This window comes from Archocentrus centrarchus, chromosome 9 (genome assembly GCF_007364275.1).
Source record: "Archocentrus centrarchus isolate MPI-CPG fArcCen1 chromosome 9, fArcCen1, whole genome shotgun sequence".
Taxonomy (NCBI): domain Eukaryota; kingdom Metazoa; phylum Chordata; class Actinopteri; order Cichliformes; family Cichlidae; genus Archocentrus; species Archocentrus centrarchus.
The window spans coordinates 15158626-15176355 of record NC_044354.1 but is presented as its reverse complement, the minus strand read 5'-3'; the positions used below and the strand labels follow the sequence as shown (position 1 = coordinate 15176355).

The window sequence follows — 17730 nt, the reverse complement described above, 5'->3', positions numbered from 1 at the left end:
TAAATATGAAACTGGATGACCTCTGACCTTTAAGAGTAACTCAGTAAAACATCTCTGCTGTGGCTGTCAGAGCGCTGCCATCTATTAGTGAAGCTGGTCAGATTAAAAACAGTTAAACTGGAAACATTAAAGCAGTTTTTCTGTAAACATTTTTCAATTTTATCCAGTAATGGCAGAAATAATGAAATTTTCCATTAAAAAAAAAACAAAAAACAAAAATGACTAAAGTGAGGTTGCTATGCCATCAATAGATTCCATTTTTATTGTTTAATTATTTGAGCAAATAAATGGCCATAAACTGAACTGTCATAAACTGCAGCAGAAACAGTTTTTATTAAGTAACAAACTGGCCTGAGGTCAGCTCCCCCGGGGTCTGCTGCTGTCTCATTCACTAACACACAGGCCGGTCAGTAAACTCAGTCTGAGCTGTTTCTCCACATTCTTCTCTTCTCTTTCTGTCTCCTGCAGTTTGTCCGAATTGGATTTGATAAATCAAATGTAAAATTAGGTATTCAGCTTCACCTGATGGAGATTCAAGTTGTGTAAATGATGACAGCAGACATGATAATAGAAATGATATATTTTATAACAAACTTTTATTCTGTCTATGATGATGTCAGAGTGGGTCAGGCTGATTAGTGACTCGTCATGCTCCGCACTGACACGTGCGATCCTCCATCCATCAGAATAAAATGAAGGCTCTGCTCTTTATTTACCTGTTGCCATGGTGACTCCTGCTATCAGAGTTCCATTGATGATGGCTTTCTTTCCTTACTCACACACGCGCTGAATCAGGGTGATCATACTCAAGGGTTGAATGAACTAACTCTGATCCACTGTTCTGTAAGGGGAAACTCAGAGTTGCCAATCTCAGAGTTGGTCAACTCAGAGTCTGTTTTTAAACTCAGTTTGTTGAATCTGCTTGCTAGTGTAACCGTGCTGAACTTGGCCGTGTATTAATTCAGCTCGGTCCAAATAATCATAACCCAGTTCTGTGTTTTCATTCGTCGTATAGTTTGTGTCTGCGTTGTGTTCAATGATAATCAGAAGACAGGATGAGATGAATGCTGACTTTATCTGCATGGAACGGAACATGTACTGGTCAGAATCATGGGCTCATCATCGGGTACAGCACCTCGTGCTCTTCTCCCATACACTGGCAAACAATAAGGTCTAATACATTTATATTGAAATAAAATACAATATCATGAAATAAATACCTGCATGGAACGGAACATGTACTGGTCAGAATCATGGGCTCATCATCGGGTACAGCCAGTGGCGCAAAAAGGGGGTATGCACCATATGCAATGCATAGGGGTGCCGCACAAGAGGGGGGCGCCAAAACGATGTGGGAAAATATTTCTGTAGTTGCATTTTCTGTATTTAACGGCTGTGCATATGACATGATCAATAACAGAGGCCCGGCGCGGATTAGGAGCCCTTGCACTCCCTCACCTCCCCACCTCCTGTTCCCGTTTAAAGACAGTCAGTAAGTTATGTCATAGAAGTCTTGTATTTTATAAGTCCATGAATAAGTGATCTGCACACATGAACACAGTAAATGCTGAGAGAATGCGGATGGTGTGTGTGTGTGTGTGTGTGTGTGTGTGTGTGTGTGTGTGTGTGTCTGAGACGCCCTCTAGTCGGGCTGAGGATTTCACCGGTTCACTTTCGGAGCTCTGCTGTCACTGCATTTAGCAAACAGGAGCTGCTTTTATCGCTGCTTACGCCTGAATTATTTCACTGCAATTTACAATCTACCACAGCGCAGGGAAAGTTAACAATGTGCACGTTTGATGTCCCTAAGGTCATGCGCGCACTTGATTTCGCGGCTACAGAAATCGAAATGACAACCAGCATGAATGAGTAAGAAGAGTAAGAAGAAAAACGAAGATCAAATGAAAATTTCAGGCATGATTTAACACGAGTGGATCATCACTGACAAGTTTTTTCCACGCCTCCATTGTCTGTGTGGTTTTACCGGCTGTGCAGAGAATGTCAGCTGCTATTTTTTCCTTACATCAGCTGTAGCCACCAGAACGATCACTATAATCACAATCTGGTGGTAATCACACTATTGTGGTTTGGTTTGTGCGATTGTTTGGTGATCCCCCGCCTCCCCCACAGTATCAAGTGTCTCCTTCAGAATATTTGGTTTGTGTGATTGTTTGGTGCTGTTTCCTTCACTTTCTATGAACTGACAGATTTCCTCAGGCAGCTCATCCCACCTGTGTAATAAGGCACATCACCAAATTCAGAAGCTATTTACTCCAGAAAAGACTGAAACTGCTGTGATTTAAACCTCTTATAATGATCCGCGTTTGTGTTTCGGTGTTTATGACACGTTCTGTCTTCAGGACTTTGTTGCGCACCGTTTCCTGCTGTGTGACGCAGTGATGCACTGTCAGCTCACCTGTGCAGGTCTCCCTCTTCATCTTCTTCGTATCTGTCCCACCAATCAGCTCTTTTCCCCGCAGCGCAAGTAAGGAAAAGAGACAGATGGTTTACCTCCGATGTCAGCGTTCAGGTCTTTTGCCTCCCACCTGTTTGTAAAATCCCTGTTTTTCACTTTTCGTTTGGTCATTTTTGGGGAGTCAGGCAGCTTAAATGTCACTGTAAAAAGTGCTGACTGATGTTTTATCCGCTGATCACTGATCAATCGGCAATACGGAAAACAGGATAGCATACAGTTCTTAACCTGCCGGCAGCTGTTGCAGTGCATTGTGGGATTTGTAGTATAAGTGGTGGGAGCACATTTACCTGTGGGCTATTAATAATAACTATATGAAATCATCTTGCTGGCCGTATAAAATTAGATCGTGGGCTGGAAGTGGCCCGCAGGCCTTGAGTCTGACACAGGTGATAGAGAAAAACTGCAGTATGGAAGTTAAAATGTGCAGATGAATTGTTAGTATGAAAAATGATTTCTTATCCAATTACTTGATTAATTGATGGAATAATCGATACAATACTCGATTACTAAAATAATTGATAGTTGCAGCCCCACTTGTATTCAGAAAGCCATCGTCAAACATTAGTTTTCAGCACCAGTGGAGCTGTGAAAGGCCTTCAAGAAAAATGACATGCACCTCGAGAAACCTAACTACAGGTTCACAAAGACTGGGATTAGGCTTTAGATGTGCTTTCTGGTTACATGTGTAGGCCCCTTCACTCAATTAACAAGCAGGAGCAGCTTTTAGCGGTTATAGCTTGCTAAATAGCATTACCACACCTGCCCCTGGAAGGGGGGGGGGCTAAAAATGTGTCCGCATATACCTCAGAAAGTATATAGCTGCGCCCCTGGGTACAGCACCTTACGAGGAATGGCATTTTCCATTAGCATCTGGCTAGCGAACTTTTCCAACTGTGTGTTACAATGTTATTAATCTCATCAAAGGTACAATATGCAACTCATTAGTGTCCTGGTTGATATAAGTACATATTACAGTTAGCCAGTGATCATATACGAACATACAGCAATAATACACAACATTTTACCACAGTGCTAATATCAGCGAACCCACCTCGTGCTCTTCTCCCATATACTGGCAACGAGGTCCCTGTGTCCACTACCCTTATCGCGGCTAACCACCAAGAGATGGCGCCGTTTCACCCGCTATGCATAAACCCAAAATGAAAGGTAATGACAAGTGGAACCCAATACAATATTAACTGTTACACTAGAATGGATATGGAATGTTGACCTTATAAAGAACTGTTACATTAGATTATGACATCTCATTCTATCTTATTGAGTTTGAGGCGTTGCAGGGAATAGAATCAAAATTCAGTTTGTTTGCAGCACTCTTGAGTTCAGCACCTGCTAAGGAAGATTTTTGAAAGATTTGAATCCATAGGAGTCAACCGAGAGCATCAACATGTCTCAGGAGTCAAGAGAGAGCAACGCTGACCTCTTTGACTGGGGTGATCAGTCAGGAATCCCCCTTGAATGGGGTGATGTGCTAGAGATCCCCCTTGACCCTCAAATCGACAGCCATTACTGGGGTTTTTGGCAAAATGTATCAGTTGACACTGACGCCGACTCCCTTGGCAGTAAGGATCCGCCTGAATCCCTCACAATTGCATCTGAACACCGTGTGCAGGAGGAGATACGTCAGGTGGATGAAACTAGATTCAGCGACATGTCCAGCAAGCTCCGAGCCGCGGAGTCAAGAATCCAAGAGCTGCAAGCGCTGCTGAAGGAAGCAAAAGACGTGGTGAAAGAGAAGGATGCGAAATGCGCAGACCTGGAATGCAAGCTCCAAGACATAGAGAAGAAAAATGAAGGCTTGGAACAAAAGTTTAATGAAGTGCTTAAGAAAAACACAGAGCTGCTTTTAGATCAGGAACAACAGGGCGCAAAATGCGCAAACTTGAAATCCAAGCTCCAAGAGATGGAGGGCAAAAATGAAAGCCTGCAAGAAAAGCTCGATCTAGCCTTGGGGAAGAAAGAAACTATACTGCAAGAGAAGAGAGCACTGAAAATGAAACACTCAGAAGTCAAATCAAGACTTGAAGACACCGAAAAGAGGCACAGGGTGGTGCAGGTGAAATTAGAGGATATGAGGACACAAAATAAAACCTTATATGGATTGCTTCACCAAGACCAACAAAGCAATGCGGAAGTGCTTAAACAAATGGAAGCCAAGCAAAGAGCAATTCTCCAAAAGATGGAAGAAAAGCACGCAAAAATGCAGTGCAAGCTCAGTGAAAGTGAGGAAAAATACGCACAAGCGCTGAAGGAGAAAGAAGAACTCTCCAAAGCACAGAAACAGCTGCAAGATGGTCTCCAGGACTCTGAAAAGAGAAACAGAGATCTTACGGAGAAAAACAAAAAACTGCAAGAAAAAATTGCAGAACTCAATATAAGGTACAAGAAACTCGAAGAGCAGAAGGCAGAATGTGTCAGTGATCTGCATACCATCATCCTGCAGCACAAAGATCTGCATGAGCACTGCTTGAAAAAGAAGAAACGCTTCAAGTTTTTCCAGAGGAATTCTGCTGCTTCTTGACCTTAAACAAAGCTCACCTCGTCTGCCACCACCTTGAATCCATCTCCTTGACTTTGACCTCTCCTCTGTCCCTTTCTTTCTTTCTCCCCCCCCCCCTCTCGTTTTTTGGGGGGTGAATTTAATTGGATACTCTAAATTCTAGGATAATAATAAAGGCAATCTTATTGTAATTTAGCTTAATTGGACACTCTAAATTTAAGGCCGTGCAAAGTCCTACCACCACCTCCTCGCGGTGCCGGCTGGTAACAGTGGTCTCAAACCCTGGCTAACGGTGGAGGTCATACCTGTCAAGTTTTTGTATTTAAAAATACGGGAAATTTTCCACCGCTGCACAGCAAATTTGGAAATGTTAATTCAGCTCTTAGGGAGTTGAATTAACACTTTCAAATGTGTATATTGGTCGACTCTAGATCGAGTTAAAATAACACTTTTGAAAGTGTTAAACAGTTAACACTGTGTTAGAGTTGAAACAACACTCTCAATAGTTGAACTCTAACACACATCAGTGTTAGATTCAATGAAGCCAGATGACGCACATCAATTAGTTAAACTGCAGGATTGCCTTAGAGACATTAAGGCCTGGATGACCTCTAATTTCCTGCTTCTAACCTCGGATAAAACTGAAATTCTTGCACTCGGCCCCACAAATCTTAGAAACATGGTGTCAAACAGATACTTACTCTGGATGGCATTACTTTGGCCTTCAGTAACACTGTGAGAAACCTTGGAGTCATTTTTGACCAGGATATGTCCTTCAATGCACTTTTTTGCATTTGCTCAATATTTCTAAAATTAGAAACATCCTTTCTCAGACTGATGCTGAAAAGCTAATTCATGCATTTATTACTTCTAGGCTGGACTATTGTAATTCATTATTATCAGGCTGTCCTAAAAGCTCCCTGAAAAGCCTTCAGTTGCTGCAAAATGCTGCAGCTATGAGTACTGACAGGGGCTAGAAAGAGAGAGCAGATTTCTCCCATATTGGCTTCTCTTCACTGGCTCCCTGTTAAATCTAGAATAGAATTTAAAATACTTCTCCTCACATATAAGGTCTTGAATAATCAGGCCCCATCTTATCTCAAAGACCTTATAGTCACATATCACCCTAATAGAGCACTTTGCTCTCAGACTGCTGGCTTACTTGTGGTTCCTAGGATACTTAAGAGTATAAAGGAAGGCAGAGCCTTCAGCTTTCAGGCCCCTCTTCTGTGGAACCAGCTCCCAGATTGAATTCAGGGGATACGGACACCCTCTCTATTTTTAAGATTAGGCTTAAAACTTTCCTTTTTGATCATGCTTATAGTTAGGGCTGGATCAGGGGACCCTTTGTTATGCTGCTATAGGCCTAGGCTGCTGGGGGGGTTCATATGATGCACTGTTTCTTTTCATTCACCTTATTTACTTTGTTTACACTCCACTCTGCATTTAATCATTAATTGTTATTAATCTCTGTCTCTATTCCACAGCATGTCTTTTGTCCTGTCTCTCTCCCCTCAGCCCAACCGGTTACAGCAGATGACTGACCCTCCCTGAGCCTGGTTCTGCTGGAGGTTTCTTCCTGTTAAAAGGGAGTTTTTCCTTCCCATTGTCGCCAAGTGCTGCTCATAGGGGGTCATTTTGACTGTTGGGTTTTCTCTGTATTATTGCAGGGTCTTTACCCACAATACAAAGCGCCTTGAGGCAACTGTTGTGATTTGGTGCTATATAAATTAAACTGAATTGAATTTACCTAACACTAGTGTGTAGTGTCAAAAGTTAACACCATCTAACACTGAATAAGGTTCAAAATATATTAACTCAATGGAAAGTGTTAAATATAGCTGCGCATAGAAATCTGAATTTTTAAAATACTACTGGTAGTCAATGAATAATCCCATTAATAATTCCCAAATTCACTTCCAAAAACAAAAGATGCCACTTGAATTTACAATGAAAACCACACAAGTTACAGTTTGAATCTACCTGTCTTCCAAACAAGCACACCACATAAAACAAGACTGGCTTTGCAATAGCTACAACAGAAGTCACACAATATGGTAATGTGGCACAATGTATGTTTTTTTCACACATTTCATTAGAAAATTGCTTGTCATACGGTCTGTAATAAACCAAGGCCTTAACTGGAAAAACAGAAAATGAATCCGCTCTCTCATTGATACAGTATGCATTGAAATGATTATCAAAATAAAGAGTGCGCGCTCTGCAAGTCAAAATGAAAGCTTGCTCATCATGTACAATGATGTTGGTGACTTTTCTGAAAATAGGTATTTCTGTTTTTGTTCCAGTACAAACAAACATACCAATCTGATATTCGGTTCCATAGTTTTTCATCCAATTAGTGGTTGGCACAGTATGTGCTTACATTACAAGCAGAAGTTAAAACCTCACCTCCGTCCAAGCTATTAATAATTTCTGTCTTCACTGGACCACACTCAAATCTCTGAAAATCAAAATTCTCCCAGTGGTAAGCAAGCTGTCTCTGGTGTTGCTTAATCAATGCTTTTGTGATATTTTTGAAAATTTTCACTGATCTTTAAAAAAAAATATATGTTTAGCCTCAAATCTCATGCACCATACATACAACGTGGATAATGTAGCATGAAATGATGCTTTGAAATCAATCTTTTCTGCGAAAACAAAGATTAAAATAGCTTGTGGTGGTCCTTAATCAAGTGTTTCAAATAGTAAGTCATACCATTAGTTCCATTGGGTGAAAACACAATATTCACAGTCTGTATCAAAGAGGAGCAGCAGATTCCAGTAACAGTTATTTCTTTCCAATACATCACCAAAAATAAGAGGAGCATTTCTCACAAGACACCAAGACTGAATTGTATTTAGTCCAAGATCCTTGCTAGCCTCATCCATTTTCAACCCACTTGGCCTATTTTTTCTCTCAATATAACCATAGTTGAAACTTTGAATCCTCTGTCACAACGATTCCAAAGAAAGAACTTTTGTGGTGTGCTTTACAGACATAACAAAGAAACATATTTGCATCCAAGGATATTTATCACCTCAAGCGTCGTGCAAAAATATTGCTCTTAGTTCCCTGACTCTGGGACTTTCCTTGGCACTTCCCACATCAATGTTAAAAACTGTGGTTTGCATGAACGTATAGAAGTTGTAGAGGAATTGATGGTATTTGACACTGAAGATGAAGTGTGCCTTGAAGAGCTCATCGAAAGCTGCCAAGGAGATCTGTGCCTTGCAAGGGATGGCCTTGTGATCAATGATGATGTAGTATCTTTGGATGCTGCTCTTGTTTTCACCAACACACAGGAGGAAGGGCTGTCCCAGTTCCACACCAGCAAGGAAGGTTGCAACACTGGCTCCCATCTTTGACAAAATGTTAAGAAGAGGAATGATAAAAATCATGAAATATAGCACAGCTACATTCAAATAGCTAACAAAGCCAATAAGAAAGTGCTTCAACATGAGAAGTAGGATCATCAGAATAACTGTATAAGTACAGTACGATTTGCATACCTGCAGATATCTCACAGCATGGTCCACAGCTTGACATGAGCTGATTTTGGCACTCTTCTTATGGCCTTTGGAGGTAGATGGAAGCAAGTGAATCAACAGTAGAATGCTTGACAGGTCACTGTCCCAGCCTAGAGGAAAAACAGGAAAAAGACACATTCAGATGATACATAAGTGATATTTTAAAGAGAAGAGTGAGCCAAACTAACCAGACCCACCTGTGTCAGGTTGCGCAGACAAGAGCTCTTCAGTGTACTCATTAGAAGTCAGTTTTCTGCACTCTGTCAGGATCCTAGGTTTGAAAAAAGCAGGCCATTTTGCCAAAAATCTGCTCGACACCTCCTCTCCAAACATCATGGTGAAGTCTTGGTCAATCTATAGAAGAATATGCATTTTTATACTATTTCAGGTTAAAAGTGTATACTTTGAGTGATAATTCACTTAATAATAATAAGTTGTTTGTCTTACCAAGCCAGTGATGTTAAATACAACTAATGATATGCAGTAAGCACACGGGAAACTAAAAATAATGAAATTCCTAAACTCTAAAAAAGATGGGGTGGCTGTGTCTCAGGTGGTAATCTCAAAGTTGGTGGTTTGATTCCTGGATGCTTCAATCTGCATGCCAAATTATCCTTGGGCAAGATACCGAACCCCAAGTTGCTCTCTGATGCAGCCTTGGGAGTATGAATGTGTGCGGATGTAAGACAGTAAGTACTTAGCTGTAGAAGGAAGTGCTTGTATGAATGGGTGAATGCAAAACATGGTGTATAAAACACTATAAAGCGCTATATAAGAACGAGCATGTTTACCACTGGGGACTGATCTGTTTCAGTATTTTATTGCAAACGTTCAGCTGTCAGACCGGAAAAAGCAGCTGCTGCAGCGCCACCTTCCTGTTATCGCTAGCATTACATTATCAAAGCACACAAACACGATTTCTAATTCCCAGTGAATGTTTGAGTGAGACAATATAGAACACGTTATAAACGCTTAAAGCTACTCTAAAAAAAATGATCAAACTTAACCTTAAAGCTGCAAGTTAAAGGTTTGGCAACAACCATATTAAGGACAAATATACTGTAATTTTACTTTAAAGCATTTTTCCCAGCTTTCTATGTGTATGAATGGAAGCTAAAGGGTTTTCTGTTTCGCAGTCATTTATTTTTATTCACTTCCTCTTGCTATTAAATTACTGTTAAAATTAAAGACTATTATCTCAGCTGTTTTTCTGTCTGTTCAGCATGGATCTCTTTGGGAGACACTTTTCTAGTGAGACTCATATCTTGCATTCAAAAATGATTTATTCAGTTTTGACATTTTAAAACTTTAGAGACAAATGACAGTGAAGTTACATTAAAAAAAACAAACATTTCCTCTTTTTGTTTTTTTACACTTGTCAGACATAAGTATGTCAGTCCATGCTCACTTTGCCATATCGATCAGACTCTGCAGAGATGTGGGTACCCAAGTCTTCTCTCCCTGCACAAACACCACCCCTCGATCTATGTAGATCACAATACGCCCAAATGTGTACAGCTGTTTTCCCTCATGTCGTTTAGCCACCAAAGGCATGAAGACGATGTTGTTCTCCTCTGCCTTGGCCTGGATGAGATCCTTAAAGTTAGTTGGCACACCAGTGCTGATCCCTCTGTGGGCCACGCTCTCAGCATCCCTGCGCTCCTGCATTGCTTCATACTGGAAGTCCTTGCGTCTCTCTGTCTGAGTGAGATATGCAATGTTCTCTCTTGCTCCAGGTTGCATATATCCACCTGCAAATACAAAAAAAGTTATAGTTACCTCTACCAAGGAGGCTATGTTTTTGGTAGTGTTTGCATGCGTGCATGTGTGTGTCATTCTGTCTATAAATACCATAGCTTGAAAAGTTTTAAATTAATTCTGATAAAACTTTGTATGGGTGCAGAGTGGGGTCATGTTAACAATCCATTAAAATTTGGCTTACTGGTATATGGGCATTCTGAATATCACATTATAGTTTACATCCAAATATCATGTCACATGACCTCACGTTTACATTTCACATCTTCCTTTCTTTCAAGTTGACCCCAAAGTGTGTTAGATCTTTAAAGAAAGTGCCTAGTTAGAAATATACTGTAGTGTATTATGTAATAACCTCAAGTTATTCATGTCCAGCTATTTAAAAATCAATACCTATTATTCATTACCTACTCCGACATAATGTTTATGTCAAAGTAAACATCTGTCACGCTACCCTTATCTGATTTTTTACTGTACACCAAACTTCTTAAAGTACATTTAAAAAGAACAAAGAAAACAAAATGTGTGTGTATGTGTATACATACACACACACACAAAATATAATACTGTTCCCTTAAAAACAAATACTGGTTTGTGCTCTAGGAGTGCTTCTTGTTAACTAAGGGTCTAGTCATTTTTGTGTGTTTATTATACATCTATTATACATCTGCAGATCATGGAGTACGAACCTATGCCTGAAGAGACTGCACGGTTCATGATGTCCAAAGCCTCATTGAATTTCTCTTTAATGAGGGGCTGAGCCAACAAGACGTCACTAAACATGCTTTTCCAGCCGAGGTACCACTTCGTGATTTCCTCATAGTTGGGACTGTTGCTCAGCCATGAACACAGGACCTATAATCAACAAAAAGCATCATATACATGTTTCTTTTTTTTCCTTAAGGACAACTGGCATGTTTTAATCACATGTTATGGAAATATCCTTGACTGTTCACTTTTTTGAAAAATGGTTAAAGCATATTGCATATTTCTGTTTTATTTTTCCCCATATGTTTTGATTTTAAACAATACGTACCAACTCCCAACTGCATAAAGCCCAGAAACATCTGTTGTCAGCCGGTTTGACGGCCACTAAAAAGCTGGTCGCCACAAGGTGGAAACATCATCACATCCTTACTCAACGGCAATGGTTGCTCATTTTTACTGATATTGCTTATCTTGAAATGTCCACAGCCTGAATCGTGCAGCTAAAGATGACACAATTAAACTTTAGGCCCAAGCTGTGGAGGACCTTAAATCTTTACTGTACTGAAAGCCCCCTCCCTCCCATCTGTTGAGCTCTCACTGCTCATCTTGCTCTTTTCTTTTGCCTCCTTCTGCACCTGGTTTCTTTGGTTCTTTGTTTTATGTTTGCTTAATCTTAAATATGTTAAATTAAATTGTCTTAAGATGGGGCATCTTAAGACAATAAAAATGTAATCCAAAAAAAAAAAAAAAAAAAAAAGCATCACATACAAAAAACAATTACATTAAAGATCAAAACTCTCAGTTCTGAGTACATTTTAATTTGCAAGTATATTCACTGACCTGCAACCATTTTGTGAAAAAGTTTTTGTCCAGCAGGGAGACGAGGCTGGAGGGGGACAGCATGCCCTCCCAGTCCATGACCCAGTGAAATGGCTCCATCTGCTGCTGGTGAGGGTTGATAACCAGCTCTTCCAGACACAAAGCTGCAGAGAGCAAGATGACCAGCCGCATGAAGAGAAATCAGTCAGGATATTTGGGACACAAAACATAGAGAAGTACAGTTTCAATCATGGCTTTGGCACACTGGAGCACAGTTTCTTTTGAGTTAGCCTTAAGATCACTGTCACAAGTTCATGTCTGTGTATATCTTCTGTTGTCTATCATATTAAACTGAGTATATGTTATAAAGGTATATCCTGTGAATGTCATAAGCATAACATGAGGCCAACTATTTGCTGTGGTCAACTAAATAAGTAACTGTGCTTCTTGTCATCTTGGTCAAACTGCTTTAATCCTTGTGATGATTACACCTTGTGCCTGAACTTAATTAATGAAACTACATTGTGTTCTTTTTTTACTTAGTTGTTCATCCCCTTTGATTTTCCTCCCAGCACACACAAAGTCATCACTGATGAAGACAAACCTAGTTTAGGAATGATGTTTTTCACCATGAAGGCCTCCCATGCACCTGGTGTGAAAACATCTTTCCACGGCTGTAGGATAAGGCGAGCTGAGGCATCGCTGGGATGCCACCGCTGCAAGGCGTTGGATAGTTTGCTCCTAATTGGTGGGTAAAGAGGCTCTAGACGTGACTGGAGCAGAGGCAACCAGGGGTGGATCCAGGAGTGGATAGGCACTGTGTCGGTTAAAGGGTTCCAGTTATCTACCTATTAAACATGAAACAAAGTAAGAAGGTTTAACATGTAGCATACAGTAAACAGTTTTTCACTACTGAATAATAGGAGCTAATCAAAAATATTTCTCTTGATCAAAGTGTGTCTTGCCTCTCGCTGTAATCGGGGTAAGATCAGCTGCTCCAGCAGGTGATCCAGGATCCACTGGGGCAGAAGAGGAGCCCACACTTCTACAGAGTCCACCATCGGCCCGACCATACGAGGCTGCCAACCTGACACGCAAGTCCGCATCACTGGAATCCACACTTCCCATAAGAGTCTGGAACACAAACAGAACACACATTTGATGAATACATGCAGTTTAAAAAAAAAAAAGGTGCAACGCATAGAACCAACATTTATTTAACTTAATATATGTTTGTGTGTTTAAATTTACCTGTGGTAAGGATCCATATTTGAATCTGGGGCACTGGAGTGCATATCTCGAGATTCAAGGATTGCTCTCCACTGACCAATATCTTCCAGACAGTAAGAGCTATCCTGAAATAATAATTATTAATTATTAGATCATTATTAACATGTAAGAAGAATATAGTTACCTTAAAAGAAATTATTCCAAAAGCGTACCTTCAGAGGGTCCCAGAAATGAAGTTTCTCTTTAAGTAATGGGTGAACAACGGCTACAGCCAGGTCGGCTAATCCCATCATCTTGTATTCTTCATAATAATCTGTTTGTAAGGTCTCAAAGATCTGGGCACACTCCTGAGCAAAGAGAAGTAAAGCACAAAGAGGAACAAAATGGATATGTGAAAACTGAGCAAGGACTCAGTGTGCTGTCTCTCCATCCTCTTCTCATTTTGTCTTTTTTAGAAGCTTTGTGTGTGTTTTTATATTGCTTTTTTCCTCCTGATTTAACCTGTTTTATACATGCTGACCCTTTTGAACCTTTTCGTTTAATACTGGGCTATACAAATAAATAATAAATTCTAAAAAGGTGTAGTTAGTCTGTGTTTGTTGTATATGCACCTGCAGAGTCGGGCCCTCCCCTGGTGGCGTCTCCCCAGAAGGAAAACGCTCCACTAAGGCCAGCACAGCTTCCATTCTCTGGATGGCATCTTGCTCTGTATCCAGTCTGCTCTGCAATGCTCTTGACTCGTGGCTCAGAGACACAACTACGTCTTTTTCATGCTGCAGGCGTCTGGCAGACTACAGAAGAGTAATATATAAAACCGCAGAATTATAAAGCAAGCCTCGGTTTGCTGATCCAAAAGGAGGTATAATGTTGTAGCCAAATATATTTGGAAAAACAATTCTGGTTTCTTCACACCTGTAATATGTCCTGTTCTGTAAGGTCTATCAATAGCTGAAGATTATGTTCAAGCTCAGGGAGAGAAAAGCATGATCCCTTCTGATCCCGAGTAGACATGCTTGGTGGACCTTCATCAGGAACGCTGTGCTTGTTGGATATCTGGCTGTAACTGTAGTATACTTTCTGCTCTCTTCCAGTCATGTCTATCACCTAGACACCGGAGCAGGTATGGGGTGAAGAAAATTGAAAAAAAAAACAATAATAGCAGGTGTATATACTTACACTGATAGAATGAACAATTTCATCCACAGAGTCTAGCACTGACTACAATTAAATTTAGTTCCTAAAGCTTATTATAAAACTACAGCCATGCCACAGTGCCCTTAAAGCATTCATACCTTAACCTGTGCCAGCTCCCCAGCAGATGCTGCTGTGGTCCGCCCTGCCACTTTGCCTTTAGCTCTGAGCTCATCTGCAGTTCTGTAGGAGTACTTGGGTTTCTTCTTTCCTCCCAACCCTGCAGGATCCTTACGCCACTGGCCCAGCTCCTTCTGGAACTCCTACATCAGCACAATTTTAGACTAATGTCAAAAAATGACTCTACAATTCAGTGTCTGCTTACACATAGAAAAAGCCAATGGCAACTTTTGTCAACACCTTACCTTTTCCTCCTCTTCATCAGAGTCCACCACAGGAAAATCTTGAAGACTCTGTTGGGTTCGCTCGTTTCCATAGGCACCGACTGCCCCCTTTCCCTTACGAACTTTTGCTTCAATGGGGTTTACAATACCTGCAGCAATGAAAAGTGTGGAAAAACAAAGTATATCAGTCCCAAAATACACACAATATTCCAAAATATCTTAATAATGTCACCTCCTCAGCCTTTCCTACCTTGAGCATTCTTTCCCAGGCCTTTTCCTGGTTGGTAGCCCATTTTCTGCAATAGTTTCTGTCCAATTCCCCTAGTGTGCTTCTCCCAGCTACCAATGCCTTGACCAGACTGTATGCCACCAGCAAATCTCTGTGACTGATTCCCACGAAAATTACCCTGGCAAAACAATGAAGTATACCATTGTTACAAATTTCTGTTAAGATATTTATTTGCAATTGGCACAAAAACAAATCACATATAATGAAAGTCTACCATCTGGAGTTTTTTGGGTGCAGTGCCACGAGGAGGTGGAGGAGCTGCAGGAGCTGCAGGAGCATCATCATCAGAGTCATCAGAGTCTCCTTCCCCTTTAAGCTGTTTCTCCTCTGCTGCAGTCTTTCGCAGACCAGCACTCACAAAGCTCACTGGGGCAGTGTAGTCTTTAGATCTAGCAATAAAAACACAAACAGCAAACTTAATCTGTTAGTAATGGCTGAAGTTAATATTATGGGCAGCAGCAAAAACAAACCCACAGCTCACCTCTTGCCACCAAAGCTGGGCCTCTCATCTTCGTCTGAATCCCTGTCAGCCCAGATGCCATAGGTGGCCTGTTCCTTGGTCTGCCTGTGTCTGTGGCGGTCTGGGTTAAACTCATTGGCCAGGTCCCATTCTGTCACCTCAAAGCTCTCAACCTCCACACCCTCCTCCTCCTCATCTCTCCGCCCATATAGGTGGGACATGGACATCTCTGGAGATCATAATAAATAAAATCACAGGTGGGCTAAAGCAAAAAAACTTCAAATGAATTTAACTCAGCTCAGTTAATATGTTTCAAATTTTTAATAAAACATTGTAATGCATTGGAGCTATACGCTTTTCCTTCTTTCGGCTGCTCCCTTTAGAGGTCACCAAAGCAGATCATCTGCCTCAATCTCACCCTCTGCCTAGCGTCCTCCTCTGTCACACTAACCCTTTGCATGTCCTCCTTCACTATATCCATGAATCTTCTCTGTGGTCTTCCTCTTTTCTGTCTACCTGGCAGCTCAATATTGAATATCCTTTGCCCAATATATCCACTATCTCTCCTCTGCAAATTTCCAAACCATCCCAGCCTTGCCTTTCTAAGTTTCTCTTCAAACTGCTCAACCTGAGCTGTTCCTCTGATATACTCATTTTGTTGTGGTTATCTGAAGAAGAAAAAAAAAAAAAAACAACTGAGAGACTTCAAATTTGTCTTTATTATTTTAGTTTATAAAACTGTGACTGAGCTCTAATAAAACCCTCTACAGAGCTGCCAGACAAGAAGTGAGGGGAATCCTCTGGCCTTTAACACATGTTTATCACATGTAAAGCACATCCGCAGTCCACCAATGTAATATCATTTTTGCTCAAGCACAATACAGTAAACATAAATCAGAATTATTCCTTCTTGTTAGGGTGTGTGAAGCCCACTACTGCACAAAGACAAAGGAGAATTGCACAAAAAAAAAAAAAAAAAACACATAAAAAGATTGGTATAAAACTACTTTTGACTGCTGCCTTATTCACAAGTGGTCACCACAGTGGGTAGTGGAGTTTTTACACTAGATGTTCTTCCTGACAACTCCAAATGGATTTGTGTCTCCCCACCGGGATCCATCTGTGGATCTTTCACTTGATAGGCAAATGTGTAAACCACTACACTGCAGAGCAAGTAGAAGAAGATTGGTATACAAAAGGAAATAACGTGGATAATTAAACTACAATGATTAACTGTATTAACTTTTATTTTTATAGTACAATTTCTAATACTGTCCATTCTGGTCTCTCCCAATGAAAATCTTCAGCTCAGCTTCCTGTCTTTTGTCAGTGCCACCATCTCCAAACTACACAGCAGGTCTCACTACCATTTTGTAAACCTTCCCTTTCACTCTTAAGATAAGATAAGATAAGATAAAACTTTAATGATCCCACGACGGGGAAATTTGTGCATTACAGCAGCTCAATACAGAGAAAAAATGAAAAGGATGAGTAAGAACAAATAACTAAACTAAAAACTAAAACTAAAATTCAATAGAATAAAATAAAATAGCAAAAAAGTATACTTTACTGGTATCTTTTTGTCACAAATCACAACACTCAACTCCACCCTGCCTGCACACCTTTCCTCACCTCTCTTGTGCACTGTCCATTGCTTGGGATAGTTGACCCCACGTATTTAAACTCATCTACCTTCACTACGTGTGCTCCTTGCAGGTTCACCTTTCCACCTATCTTCCTCTCATCCCCACACATGCATTCTATCTTGCTTCTACTGAATTTCATTCCTCTTCTCTCCAAAGTATACCTCCACTTCTCCAGGCTCTATTACACCTGCTCCCTACTTTCACTCTCACGTCTGAGAACATCCTATCTGCCCTGATTCGTCCACACTTTGAAGCTGTAACAGCCGGCTCTGCTGCTGCAGATACCAGATCCACAACAGTCTCGCAAAAAATAGATTAGTAAATTCAAAGGAAAGATATATATTATAGAGAGACATTGTAAACATACACACTACCATATCAAAATATCTGGTTAGTTAATTTCCTACACTGAACAAACTGGCCTCTATGGAGGAGACGCAGCATAAGCTACTAGCTACAGCTAACGTTAGCTAGCCACAGTAACATAACTTGGCTATACATGACAAACTTGAGTGCCGAGAAACAATTTAAACGCCCTGTTATCTAACATACCTGAAGAGTTATATAAATCTCGACGTGGAAATCAGTTGTACATGCTTTCTTGTAAATACGATGAGACGTAATCCCCAGGAGTAGCCTCTTCGTTTGGAGCACGAAAACACAAGTGCTTCCGGTATGGTGTTACACCAAAACCTGTACCCCGAAAATAATTTTCTTAGCAAAGACTGAAAGGGCCAAGCTGCGTTTATCTCATTAATTTTGC

At 40.7% G+C, this 17730-nt stretch overlaps 1 protein-coding gene across 1 annotated transcript; it reads right to left on the bottom strand.

Annotated features, from left to right (window-relative positions):
* Positions 1–9787: 9787 nt before the first annotated feature.
* tfip11 (tuftelin interacting protein 11) lies at positions 9788–17642 on the bottom strand. The gene is made up of 15 exons (XM_030737464.1): positions 17520–17642; positions 15343–15550; positions 15076–15250; positions 14823–14979; positions 14594–14721; positions 14330–14491; positions 13950–14141; positions 13649–13828; positions 13250–13384; positions 13059–13162; positions 12773–12941; positions 12412–12655; positions 11829–11971; positions 10970–11135; positions 9788–10273 (listed from the first exon to the last, which is right to left on the bottom strand). The coding sequence occupies exons 2-15, from the start codon at positions 15546–15548 to the stop codon at positions 9927–9929; spliced, it is 2508 nt and encodes an 835-aa protein (XP_030593324.1). The 5' UTR covers positions 15549–15550; positions 17520–17642; the 3' UTR covers positions 9788–9926.
* Between the last annotated feature and the right edge of the window lie 88 nt (positions 17643–17730).